At 35.6% G+C, this 14,461-nt stretch overlaps 2 protein-coding genes across 8 annotated transcripts in view; both read left to right on the top strand.

The window, feature by feature from the left end:
* LOC137240117 (neurotrimin-like) overlaps positions 1–14,461 on the top strand; it is a 2,444,277-nt gene that overhangs the window by 2,159,646 nt on the left and 270,170 nt on the right. The window lies entirely within an intron of this gene.
* On the top strand, positions 3,159–13,081 carry LOC137239265 (uncharacterized). Its single transcript, XM_067764365.1, has 7 exons — positions 3,159–3,480; positions 11,431–11,555; positions 11,607–11,640; positions 11,855–12,028; positions 12,087–12,256; positions 12,328–12,481; positions 12,550–13,081. The coding sequence occupies exons 1-7, from the start codon at positions 3,159–3,161 to the stop codon at positions 13,005–13,007; spliced, it is 1,437 nt and encodes a 478-aa protein (XP_067620466.1). The 3' UTR covers positions 13,008–13,081.

Below are 14,461 nucleotides of genomic sequence, written 5' to 3'. Positions count from 1 at the left end.
CTGCTCATAGAAGAAAAAACGATAGGAGAAAAATCTTACAAATGTATTAATAAAAATACAAAAGTAAAGAAAAGAAAATTTATAGTGAAATAAATATAGAGAATCAAATTGATGAGGCGAAGATTGACTTAGACCAATTCTTTACCAGGCTTATCGAAAAAGCCGGCAATTTGGGAATTAAGAAAATACAGTTGTCCTTAGGAGACAAATTGTTTAATTATACTCGAGTAGACACATTTAAGGAAATAGGTGCCAAAGTTCTCAAAAATTTAACTATTGCATTAACACCGGAGGTTGTGCATGTGACGGAAAATGATAAAATTAAAAAGATTCTTCAAAAATATCACGATGATCTTGTTATTGGTAGCCACCCAGGAATCAATCGTACAACTAATAAAATAAGACAAAAATATTACTGGAAAATATGAAAAATTATATAAGAAAATATATAAAGAAATGCGTAAATTGCAATAAAAATAAAATTTACAAAAATTTAAAAGAACCAATGATTTTGACTGAAACACCACCGAAAGCGTTCGAAACAGTACAAATAGATACAATTGGACCTTTACCAAGATCATTAAATGGAAACGAATACGCTGTCACTCTGATATGTGATTTGACTAAATATTTAGTTGCAATTCCTATACAGAGCAAATATGCAAAAACAGTAGCCAGATCCATATTCGAAAATTTCATTTTAATTTATGGAAGTATGAAAACAATAATACCGGATATGGGATCCGAATATAAAAATAGCCTGTTTGAGGAACTATGTAAGCTCCTCAATATTGAACACAAAACATCTAAGCCATATCACCACCAAACGTTAGGCACTGTTGAACGTAGCCATAGAACTTTCAATGAATATGTGCGTTCATACATATCCATTAACAAAGATGACTGGGATGAGTATCTCAAATATTTTGCATATTGTTACAACACTAACCCATCTACAGTCCATAACTATTGTCCAGTCGAATTGATCTTTGGCAAAAAATCCCAGACTTACGAATTTTTACAAGAAAATACCGTAAGCCCATTATACAACTATGAGGATTACGATAAGGAAATTAAGTATAGGTTACAAATAGCACACGATAAAGCCTTTAAATTAGTAGAAGAGGCTAAAGAAAAACAAAAGAATAGTTATGATAAAAATATTCACTATAAGGAAATAAATATGGGAGATGTATTGTTAGTAAAAAATGAAACAGGTCATATGTTAGATAGTAGATATAGGGCCCTTTAAGGTAGAAAACATCGATGAAAATAATAATTTTACTCTAATACCCTATAAAGTAGAAAATACTGATAATAAAATTCGTTGCATTTCCCAAAGAAGTCACAGCTCAACACAGATGTGTAGGTACGTATTTGTATCGAGTTGTGTAGGTATGTAAGTATGTATGCTTAAGGTATATATGTGGGTAAGTATGTACGCTTAAAGTAAATATGTGTGTAAGAATATGTTTAGAATAATTTAACATAAATAAGCTGACAAAATAAAGAGAATTACCTTGCGTTCAATATTTTATAATGGACAACTTTGCTCGTCTTGCTATTTCGCTAATAGCAAACATGAGATCTATTTTTGCTTATGTCTAAATTCTCATCATATAAGTGCGAGGGCTGATTGTGTTGAAGCTTGTTTTGGAAAATGGGACACTTAAAGAAAAAGAAATAAACACCCAACAAACAAACAATTTTTTGTTGGAAAGATTTTTCAAAATTTTGTTTTTTCTTATTTTTCTCAAATTTTTGTATTTTCCACCGTAACCCAATGCCATCTAAAGCCAGACAACCAGCCGATCACATTTTTTTTATACATTTTCACCCGAAAGTTGAAGAATAGAAAATAGGGATATCACAATGGCAAAGGTAGCGGTACGTAAAAGGAAAATTCATACGCTACCAATTCCATTGCATTAACCCCTACTAAACAAAAAGTATTAAAGAAAAAATAAAAAAAAACACATATTTTTTTCATTATTCACCAAATTTGCCAAGCCGTATAACACACCATATATATATATTTTTTTTTTTTCAAAGGGGGAAGAATAACAAAATTTCGGACACCATTTAAAAAAAAATGGGCACACTCTATCACCAGAAAGCTAGAGAAATATCGACATTCGCTTTTGAGTTTTAACTCGTGTTAAAACTTTCCTCTGCAAAACCAAGCACATTAAATTTTTTCCTCCAGCAATTCGACGCCCTAATGCAAAATGCGGTGCCGTTGTAAAGTAGTGCCAAAAGCACAACAACACAAACACGAACAATTTAACACCATCTCTTGTATCAATAATCACATTTTAACTTTTATGAGGAAATATTATTAATAATAATTTATATTATTCTTCACTTTAAATTCATTTCCTCTATTTTCTTATACACTAACACCACTCTTCCGACACTCCCGAACAAGCACCGCGAATTTACGTTCGTTCACACGCACGTTTTTTAACTTAACTTATTAACATGGTTCAACTATATACAGGTTGGCTCATCTGTAAAGCAACAAAATATGTCTGTTCAAATTGTCAAAATCTGTGTATTGGCGTTGATGCGAATGGTATGGAATGGAAACATAAAACTTAGCAGTTTTTGTATGTGTAAGTAAAATGTTGCCAATGTGTTGGTTTCATTCATTTGCCATCTCCTTTTGACAATCCCTTCGACCATGCAATGACATAAATAAAACCAGCTGATGAGATGAGCCAACCTGTACATAATTGAACCATGACTTATTAATGGCCGTCAGCCATTAATTAACTTAGTGCGATGAAAAAGTTATCGATATTCGATATCGTCGTAGGTGGGGCAAACTTAAGTAGGCATAATAGAGTGTCCACACTGGGCAATATTTTATATAGTAAAAGCCAAAACACAATACAACCATGAAACATTTTTTTGGCATGCATGGTGTAGTTTTGAGGGGTAATTAGTCATTCTCTCGGTTGGTATTTCCGAGGAACTTTCATGTATACAAATGAAATATCTCTCATAATATCGGCATCTCAAACCTTTTGCACACGGGAACTCTTAGAATTGCTTGTATCCCACAAACCCACCTCATATTGCTCGCCATCCATTAGGGTGGTTTTTAAATACGATGAAAAATGTTTCCAACAAGGGCATTGTTTATTTTTCTAGATATGATGCGTTTCACTGAAATACGTAAAAGGGCCGATGCAACCGAGTTCCCACTAATCTGTCGCATCTGCCAGAAAAAGCATCCACTACAGGTTTGTCCAGTATTTCGCAGCCTTTCTACGGCAGAACGTTGGATCAAGGTCAATAGGACACGTCACTGTGTCAATTCTTTGTCGCCATTGCATCGCGCAGGTCATTGCATACACAACGGAAGGTGCCAAAAGTGTGGAGACGATCATCACACGATGTTAAATTTACAAGATGCGCCAAAATCAACTCCACGACCGACGAGGCCTATACTCTGGGAAGCTGATGACAGTGACAGTGCGTCAGATGTAGAGACGATCATTGAAGCCACAAATTCTGGGCGGAAACGTCTGCTTTCCGCCCGGAACAGCGTACTGGAGTGGAATATCATGCATTCCACACAGAGGCAGCAAGCGGATCGAAACCACAGCGTTTTCGACCAGAGCTTCAACACGAACGACGATAGCACCGCAGATTGGAAATGGAAACTTTCCAACTGCGCAATAAAAAGAGCACAATAGCCCGACGACGAACCCGTAGGCACCAAGAGAGAGTGGAATCGTTAGCATTCCACCTCACGCCTATTTCAAACTTCCGGTCCGGAAGAATAGCCCCAATTGGAGCACCGCCAAAACCCGTATAGTGTCTTACAGCAGTGGCACCAACCGCCGTTGTTAAAATAGAGACACAAGGGCGACTACATCTGGTGCGAGCTTTGATTGATCCCTGTGCGGCCACCACCGTAATCGACGAATATCTCGCCCGAGATTTGCAGCTTGGTGTAACATACATCAAGCGCCAGATGGGTTGCTTTCTTAAGCTGCGTGGGAAGCATGGTCAGCCTATGACTATTACCATGCACGCAGTATGTGTCCGCAATTTGCATCGACGCACACCGCTAACTTAATTAGAAGACACGATCGTGGGAAAATATGTCAATTTGAAGCTGGCGGATCCACGCTTTAATATCGCATCTCCAGTCCGCCTTGTACTCGGGGAAGTAATCTACTGCAAGATTCTATTGGGCGCAATTTCGGTCGGCACATTAGGCCCACTGCTGGCCCAAGATACAATTTTTGGATGGGTTATGTCGGGCGCTTGTTAGGCTCTCCTTCCCTTTTGCATAACAACTTTATTTTAGCTTAAGAGCACTATTCTATTTTAGCATCAAATGAATCTATTCATTTTGAATTCTATAAGTTAATAAAACGTGCCACTGAAATTTAAAACCACGTCTATTTTTTAAAGTTTTTTCTTTTTTAGTCTAGAGTAAGCCCATAATGAAGACGGGGAAACTGTAAATAGTTATAAGTTAACCTTGATGGAACACGACGGCTCAACAACGCGGTTATGTTTTCAATGTTGCGCCACGCAACGGGGGCCGGCATGTTTAGGCCAACTGCCCAAATCCTCAAACTTTTGAGGTAGCCCACGTACTTTTCTATACGTATTTTTCTATACTTAAATTGTTAACAGAGGTGTTCGAACGGTGCTAGTTATCCATGTTAAAACATCGCACGAATAAATAAACCGTTCGACAGCAACCGGCGTTAACAATTCTTAATGTTACATAAACATATTACTATAGGATTAAGACTGACTTGTATATTAAAATACTCACGTACATTAAATATTTGAATATTTACAAAAGTCTTTTCTTTCTCGTTTTTCCTGCTAAACTTGATCGGTTAAAATCCTGGAGATTTTGGCTGTCGTGTCAAGACATTTTGGTCCTTCGAGCGCCTAATGCCGGTGTCGAATATATATCTCCCTGGCTCATTTAGAATTTCTATCCTCAGATGTGCAAGGCTTTCGAGAATAACTCTACCTTTATCGTTAGTTCTACTACTATCACATAAACTTGACTATGCATTGAAGCCTCCACATATTATAATTTACCCTGTCTATCTATGGTTATCCCAAGAACCCTATTCTATAACTCTATGCTGGTCATGCTCGGAGGTGCATAGCAACTAAAAATTTATATTCCTTTGATTTTTGCCCACGATAATCCAGTCACTGTCGGTGTCATCTTTTCCTGCGGAAGTGGTTTTCCTGGTATCAAAATTGAGGCTTTCCAAGCGAGTCCGCCAGCTGGCCTTGCTCCTGCTTTTATTTTTGTACGGCGTCAACTCCTCCTTCGAACATTATTTGGGATGAGAAGTCTTGGGCCTCTTCCCAGGGATTTAAATTGAATTGCAATAATCTCATAGGGTAATCTGGTTGCTTCCTTCCCGCTGTGGACATCTGAAACTGTATGCCGAATGTTGTCCCCCACATAATGCACTGTTTCAACTCTCGAATTCGACAAGATACCCATTCCTACTCTTAATCTTTGCGCCTTTAGAACAACTTTGGCATCATCCCCTGTAAGGCTAACATATGCCCATTTTTTAACGCTATACCCTGTCCGTATACTTTCTATGGCAGTTGGATCAGGCTATTCTATCCTGCATTGCTGATGGATCGCATCAAAAATCTTATCGGGAGTAGTAATCTCATCGAGGTCTCTGAGCTGTAGTGTGACCTTTAAAGACTTTTCTGTGGCCTTCGCTGATTCCTTTAGGACTGCTCCACTCTCTGCTTGGCACCTGCTTGTTTTTCCTCCTGAGATCTTTTCTATTTTTTCCTATTCGCCTTTTTGGGTTTGGCTATCTGACACTCTCACGACTTTTGAGCCGTAGCTTCTTTACTTTCGACCTTTTTCTGGTTCAGTGTCGCTTGCGATTTTACTCGCTGTGACTCCTCTTATGTCCTGGGGTAACATGTCTTTGCTTTCAAGAATGTCTTTCTCATGATATACCCCTCGCTTTTTGCTAACCTCATTCTCCAATTCATACATACAGTTACCTATTATAGATTTTACTGTGGCTTTTACGAATTTTGGAACAAATTTGGCACACAACTTTTTTGATGCGTCGCTAAGCACCAAATTCCTTCGGTATACTTTGTCACCGAGGCTAAACGTGTTTAATCTACTTCGCAAGTTGTATCGCTTAGCAAATGTTTCAAACGCCTTCTTTATGTTTTCTGCGAGTGATTTTCTTATCAGATTCAACCTGTCCGTTCTCTCAATGACATTCTGGTCTAGCGCTTCCAGCCTACGTAATATCTCATATTCATCAGAGTGCTCTACCATTTGCTGACCGAATAGGCCGTAATATGGTGTGCATCCGATTTATTGGTGGTAAGAGCTTCGGAGTGCTTCTGCGATATCCGCCAAATGTGTGTCCCATAGGGTCTGATCCGCTTTAAGGTAGGATCGAATGCCGGCTATAATCGAACGATTTACTCGTTCACTAGCATTTGCCTGTGGGCTATATAAAGCTGAATAAATATGTTTAATACCCCGCTCGGTCAACAAGTTATTAAACTCATTGGATTTGAACTGTTTTCCATTGTCGCTCAGCACCACTTCAGGGGTTCCGAAAACACTAAAAACGTTATCTTTAAAATAATTACAAATGTTTGATGTATTGAAGCTTCTAATTGCTTTAAATAAACGAAATTTTGAAAGCTGGTCAAGAACGATTAGAATTCCAATAATTCCTTGCCTTGATCTGGGATAAGGGCCAAGTAGATCTACATACAGTTTCTGGAATGGAGGACGGAGAGTTGTGTTAGGAGCTTTGCTATGCCGACAGATGCCAAATGGGACAACATATTCTTTTACATCGACTGTCATGTTTGGCCAATAAAAATTTAATCGAAGGCGCTGTGGTGTTTTTGCAATGCCTCCGTGACATTTATTTGGAGTGCAGTGAGCATTTTCTAAAACCTGTGGTACTAAAGTTTTCGGAATCCAGAGTTACCAGTTGAAGGTTTCAGGTTCCGGTGATCCATTAGGATGTTCGGTTCGTTTATACACCCGGTCGTCTACTATTTGTAAATCAGGAAGACGGCTAGTATTGTCTTTTATATTAGATAAGAGTTTTTATATTTAACTGATGCAAACTCAGAAGAATTGGGAGTGTGTAAGGGTAAAATCCCCCAAATTAGCTTTTCATAAACTATCTGGCAACATCGCAATAGTGTCGCTCACAATGACGTATTTAATTGTGAATACTACAAACAGAAAGAACAAAACACAATATAATACGTTATGAGCTATTGAAATATAGCATGTAAGAGTGAATACGATATATGTGGGGTGAAACATGAAAATGACGAGTGGCAAGGGTGACATCGGCATTTTCATGTTTCACCGCCATTAATATAATTTTGACCAGCTCGAAGTGTGCACGCGAAAATATTGGAAAAAAGTAAAATAAATTAAAACTTGAAAACAAGAGTGCATTTATTTATTCAATGTGTTGGAGAGTAAGATCTCCGAGGGCATATTAAAACGCATTGATGGATACGGTGTGGAGGCGGCGCCCTCCGAGATAATGGTGAGCAAAAGGTGACGCCACATGGCGTACCAAGAGTTTTTTCGGTGTCACAGCCTTCACGCAGGTAACCTAACTTAGGTTTTCACATGGCGACCGTGAGGCTGGAGCCTCAGCAGGCAACCGGATTTTTTGACGATGGACTGGTGGTGAGTGGAAATTTTTTTTAAAATAAGGACAGTCTTTGGCTAGCGGTGTAAAGATAATGTACGTGGTGTGCGAAAGCAAGGATAAAGTGCGTGGTGTTTAATATCAAATTTAATAAAACTAAAATACAATTCTCAAATCAAATTAAATAAAGTAAAATACAATTTTTAACCAAATTTAACAATTTCCTAAATCAAATTCATTAAATCTACGATTCCTAAAACAAATTTAATAATTTTCTAAATCAAATTTAACCAAAGTAATAAAGCAATTTTCATAATTTTCTAAATCAAAAGCTACAATTCTAATAAAGCTACAAATCTAAACCAAATTCAATATACGTAACTAAAATTTCTAAAGCAAACTTAACAAATTTTCTAAATCAAATCCATTAAAACTACAACTTCTAAATACAATTAAATAAAACTGCAATTTCTTAACCTAATTTAACCAAACTTCTAAAATAAATTTCATAAAACTACAATTTCTAGATCTAATCGACCAAATTAAAGTAGTAACTTGGTAATACCAGCGGGCCTGTACCTAACGGCACTCACATCACGCCACGCCACGCCACGCATAACGGATCGCGAAAAATTACTCCACCAAATACAACGCCATTTTGTCACCACCGCCAGCAGCAGCAACAACACCAGCAGCGATTCAGGTCTGCCAGCGCAGCAGCAGCAGTAACGGAAACTAGCAGCAGTGACAACTAAGTATATATATATGAGGTATTCCATCCCATTTCGACCAATTTTGAACCCGCCCCTTTAGAATTGCCTGAAATTTTTTCTTCTTTTTCTAGCTTACGAAAGACGTTTTTCAGAAGTTTTTCAAATTTTTTCATCCAACACAAAAAAAATTATGAATTTTTAAAAAAAAAAACCGTTTTTGTTTTCAAAGTGCTATAACTTTTTCAAAATTTGACCGTTTGGAATCTTTTTTTTTTAGTTTGTTTTTAAATGTACTTTTCGGAAAAAAATCAAAAATAATTTTAAAGTTTTTTTTTTGTAATTTTTCAGTTTTCCGAGATTTTTCGAATTTCGCCTTCAATCAATTCTGCAATCATCCCCACTAATCCCGGAGTGCGCCGAGAATTTTTTATTTTTTTTTTATTTAATTGAAAAAAAAACTTTAACATTTTTTTTGTATTTTTTCCGAAAAGCACATTTAAAAACATATTTAAAAAAAAAATGATCCCAAACCGTAAATTTTTCAAAAAGTTATAGCATTTTGAAAAAAAAACCATTTTTTTTCAAAATATTTAAATTTATTTTGAGTTAAAAATTATACAGATTTTGCCAAAAAAGTTGAAGATTTAGCTAACTTACTTGAGCGGTCTCTTATTATTGAAGGGATCAATCAAGCGAAAGCTCATGAAATGGCAGTCGATTAAATGCAAAATCCAATTTAGTAAAAACCATTTTAGCCTCAACGGCATTTACTGATCCGAAAGACGTGGTAGCAAAATTAATTGTAGAACAAAACAACGAAGTAACTGAACGTCAAGTTCTAGCTTTCCGATCACGTGGTAACAGTACATTCAGAAATTCACGTGGTAGTTATCGAGGTTTTTACCTAAACCGCGGCTATACTGGTTATAGAAATAATAGCAGTTCATGTTCATACAATAGTAACTATAACGGCAAAAATAATCAAAGATATAGGAATTATAACGGAAATATATACCAGAATAACAACAATAATAACACGCGTTCAAATACAAATCCTACACAGAAAGAAAAAAGATAGGTTAATCTAACCGAAAAAGGTTGTTAATAAACTATTTTTCTACTTTGTATTGAAAACACAAACAACAAGTACAATTCAGGTGGTTAATCTAATCGAAAAAAAATTGTTAAACGTATTTGGAGATTTTTAACCATAAAAATAGTTTAACTAACCGGTAGAATTGTAAATGTACTATTTTGGTTGGTTAAACTAACCGTTAGAATTGCAGCATATAACTTTAACTACAAAAAATGGTATGGCTAAACTCTAAAATGGTAAAAAAAAAATAGTAAAACTAACCAAATAAAATTGTAACTGTACTATTTTGGTTGGTTAAACTAACCGTTAGAATTGTAGCATATAAATTTAAATACAAAAAATGGTATGGCTAAACTATAAAATGGTAAAATTACAATTCTTAACAGCCAAAATTGTAAAACTAACCATACAAAATTGTAACTGTACTATTTTGGTTGGTTAAACTAACCGTTAGAATTGTAGCATATAAATTTAACTACATAAAATGGTATGGCTAAACTTTAAAATGGTAAAATTACAATTCTTAACAGCCAAAATAGTAAAACGAACCAAATAAAATTGTAACTGTACTATTTTGGTTGGTTCAACTAACCAAAAAGATCGTTTATTCGATGAGAATAACGGAAACTCTTGATGCTTTGTGCAAAATAAAACAACTCATTGTTGATAATCAGTTGTCAAATTTTCGTGGACAGTGTTTGTTGCGTGGGCGTTGTTTAAAGTGAGATTTAATTTAATTAAAATTAATAGAACAACAATGACAATAGTTAATTGTTTTCGTTAAATATATTAAGTGCTCTTGAAGCGGATGATATGAAAAATCCTGATCCAGCAGACACGGAATTTTCTCAACTGATTTTGGAGTGGGATTTTCCTCAAAAAATCGCAGAACTCAAAATTGATTTGCAAATACACAAATTTTTTTTATTTTTTGTTTTATTTTCCGCTATTTCGGCGCAAGCAATAACGCTGACCAAACTGGAAAAAGAAGCGGTAAAGATGGGTTAGATGGGTTTGATTGTGAATGAGGACAAACCGAAGTACCTGCTGTCATCGAGCAAAGAGTCAGCGCATATGCGCCTTGGCAACCACGCTACTGTTGGCAGCCATAATTTCGAAATAGTAAAATACTTCGTTTATTTGGGAACCAGCATCAACACTAGCAACAACATCAGCACTGAAATCCAGCGAAGAATCAATCTTGCCAATAAATGCTACTTTGGACTAGGTAGGCAATTGAAAAGTAAAATCCTCTCTCGGCGAACGAAAATCATACTCTACAAGTCACTTATCGTACCCGTCCTGCTATATGGGGCAGAAGCATGGACCATAACAACAGCAGATAAAGCGGCTTTGGGAGTGTACGAGAGAATAGTTCTTCGAAAGATTTATGGACCTCTACGCGTTGGCGATGGCGAGTACCGAAGAAGATTTAATCATGAGCTGTACGAGCTATACGCAGACATCAACATAGTCCAGCGAATTAAAACGCAGCGGCTGCGCTGGCTAGGCCATGTTATGCGAATGAAAGATGATGCTCCGGCCAACAAAGTGTTTCTATCGGAAACCGCCTATGGAAGCAGAGGTAGAGGGCGGCCCCCACTCCGTTGGAAGGACCAGGTGGAAAACGATTTAAACTCCCTTGGTGTGACCAATTGGCGCCGGTTGGCGGAGCGATGGAGCGACTGGCGCGCCTTGTTGGGCGGCCATAACCGTTTAGACGGTTAAGCGCCAATTAAGTAAGTAAGTAAGTAATAACGCTGACCAATTTGAAATATCTGACGGAGTCTGACCTTGCAAATTTGTTCAAGAACTACACGAATGTTGCTAGAGCAGATTTCCGCCACAAGCTCATTACTTGGAGGAAAGCAAACGTAAGTATTTTAAAGTCTCGATGAATGTTTCAGCTAATTTTGCGCAAAATATTTTGGGGTTATAGCAACGTGTGATACAGCTTCAGTCAATTCTGACATTGTTGATTTTATGCAGCAGTGGCGACAGCGGAACATTGGCATTGAATCTCCTTCACGTTCACAGCCATTCAGTTCTTCGTCACATGATTTTGTAAGTGTATATAGTGTGCAAAATAAATCAAAAATAATTATAATTGTTTAGAATTTACAACAAGTGCTGAATGCTCATCCAACTGGTGAGTATGTTCTGCGGTGGGCAAGCTAGATGACGCTGGGAGGAAGATCTTAATTGATGCGACTGTGTGTTGGTTTATTAAAAGAAAAATCAAGATATCTCGAAATACATTCCAATCTATTGCGCAAGATATTGCTAACAGATTTAAAGACGACAAGGTTTTACAAATTATACATTCCTTCCAAAATTATTTCTAATTTTTCATAAATTTTCAGTCGATTACTATCACAAAGATCCGATTACCTTGAGGCCAGCAGGCCGTTTGTACGATAAATATTACAACACATTGAAAAGATTGAAGAAATCTGGTGAATTAGTGGACCCAGAAAGTCCAACTCCTGAGACATCACCGACAGAAGAACATACGTTTACTTTCGGTGATGAAAAATGTAATTAATGCCATGCCAATATCTTTTGCTTATAGTGATTCTACGTTTCTTTATGCAGCTGCCTATGACTGGCTCAATTTATTTGATTCGCCGTGGAGCACAGTTGAAGCTTATTGGAAGAAAACATTCAAAACCAGACGACAACAAATTTTGAACTCAAGTGGTAACACATTAGCGAACATTTTACGGAACTGGAAACTTTTTTCCCATTCGTGTGGTTACAATCTGGTAGGTGGATTTTACATTTTAATGTACAATGTTGAAATGAAAATGATGCTTCATACTTTCGTTTGTTCCAGATTGATATTGACTTTACTGCTCTGCATCAGAATTCCTCAAGGCTAAGAGAAAATTGGCAGGGTTTTAAAACAAAAGTTTTACCAATTCTGAACAAGAGGGTAAAGGACACTCAAAATCTGCAGCACTTGAAAAAAGTAAATGAGACTGAGCAAGGTTTTTTAACATAAGTAATAATCAGATTGAATGATTATTAACTGTTTATAAATATATTTGTATTAAAGGTTCAGATCAACTTATAGCATTGTTGCTGCACGCTGTACTACGACCTAATATAAAACGGAAATCAGATAACAAAACGGTTTTTAGAAGCACTATTAAGGATTCTCAGCTCTCGTTTTTACTACGGGTTAATACTGTGAACGATGTCGGAAATAAATTGGATAACCTGAAAACATCACTGTATGCACGCGGCGAGACATTGCAACCACTAATTATCGCAATTGGCAGTGATTTGAGCGATTGTAAATTTTATGTTTACTATGACGACATCAAGTATGAGCTTCCTTCATTTTTAAGTGCTTTAGACATATGCTTTAAGACTTTTCATGTTTTACATTTAAAATATCCACAGGATAGCATTGAGTTTTGGACGTTTGTCCAAAGATATTTTTATTCCATTGAATTGACTGAAGATAAACCTTCCCCAAATGTACTTTGCTTGTTGATCGACTTAATGTAATGTAATTACATAAAAGTAAACTTAAACATTTTATATATATTTTTAATAATTTTACGTTATATATTTTTTTTGTTCGAAAATAGTCTTGTGCTTTGTATGCAACGAAAGTTTTGAAGATATTGATAAACTCGTAGTTCATCTAAAAAATTGTCACAGTTTAACATCATCTAGTACTTTTTACTGTCTGCATTGTTGCCATTATTACCAGTGCTTACGAACTTTTAAAAGCCACTTTAAGAAAGTGAATTCATGCATTTCTAATTTAAGTTCAACATTTCAGAAGCTTACTGTTTCTGAAAATATAAATTTTCCGTTACAGATCAATAGACAGCAATGTAATCAAGAAAGTCAAGAAATATTTGCTAATGTCAAAATCTTTGAAATTATTTGAAATAAATGACATTATTATATTTGAAAACAACAAAGTAATTTTTGTATGCGTTGAACACTCAATTGCGTTGTTTTGAGAACAACGTTATAGAAAGTACAGACCAATTTTATCTATTGGACCTTTCTGAATTATATTATTCCCCTCTTGATACAACTCTTTCTCCAAATGGAATTACATATATTCGTCCAAAATTTTTTTAAAACTAAACATCATTTACCTAATGTACAAATGTAAAACATATAAAAATATGTACGTATTTAATTAAAGTTATAAATAATAATGTATTTATTTAAAAAATAATGTTTTTTTTAGTTATTTTTGAAAGTTTTTTCTTTTGGTTATTAATGGTAGACAAACTATTTTTCATGATTAAAAAAAAATTGTTTTCATGGTAAAAAACTATTTTCCGTGGTAAAAAAAACTGTTTTTCATGGTAAAATAACTATTTTTCATGGTTAACTAACTATTTTTCATGGTAAATGAACTCTTTTAATGGTACACGAACTATTTTTCATGGTAAATTAACTATTTTTATTGTATCCGAACTATTTTTGTGGATCTAGTACAATTTTGATGGTACTCGAACTATTTTGACGAACTGTTATAATAACTGTTATAGTAACAATAGAGGTAACAATTCCAGATCGTCCAACGGTAGAGGTAGAAACGCAAACGTTCGCGCTTTAAACGCCAGTGCCCCTCAGGAGCGAACACTGAGGAAGGACGAACTAAGCGAGTAAGCGAACTTCCCTCACCAATAGGCATCTATTTTTTAAATTTAAATAACTCTGATTTCATTGAATTACAACTTAACGAGTCACAAACATTTTGTTCTTTCCTAGTAGACACTCAAGCAGACATTTCTTTAATAAAAATATCATGTCTAGACAGAAATATTTCATTAAATACGAACGACATTATTAACATTACCGGTGTTACTTCAAATTTAGTTTCGACTTTAGGTAAAATTACCGTAAATTTAAATTTTTCAAACTTTTCTATTAAACATACTTTACATGTAGTAAATGAAGACTTTAATATTCCATCCGATGGCATACTGGGT

Source organism: Eurosta solidaginis, chromosome 2 (genome assembly GCF_040869045.1).
Source record: "Eurosta solidaginis isolate ZX-2024a chromosome 2, ASM4086904v1, whole genome shotgun sequence".
NCBI lineage: Eukaryota > Metazoa > Arthropoda > Insecta > Diptera > Tephritidae > Eurosta > Eurosta solidaginis.
This window is presented reverse-complemented; position numbering and strand designations above follow the sequence as displayed.

What these genes read in the sequence shown, in the direction of transcription:
- LOC137239265 (XM_067764365.1), top strand. Translation starts at nt 3,159, where the DNA reads ATGATGCGTTTCACTGAAATACGTAAAAGGGCCGATGCAACCGAGTTC. An exon ending in GGAAGCTGATGACAGTGACA is followed by an intron (nt 3,481 to 11,430) that starts GTGCGTCAGATG and finishes TTGGGGTTATAG; the next exon opens with CAACGTGTGATACAGCTTCA. An exon ending in ATTCGTGTGGTTACAATCTG is followed by an intron (nt 12,257 to 12,327) that starts GTAGGTGGATTT and finishes CGTTTGTTCCAG; the next exon opens with ATTGATATTGACTTTACTGC.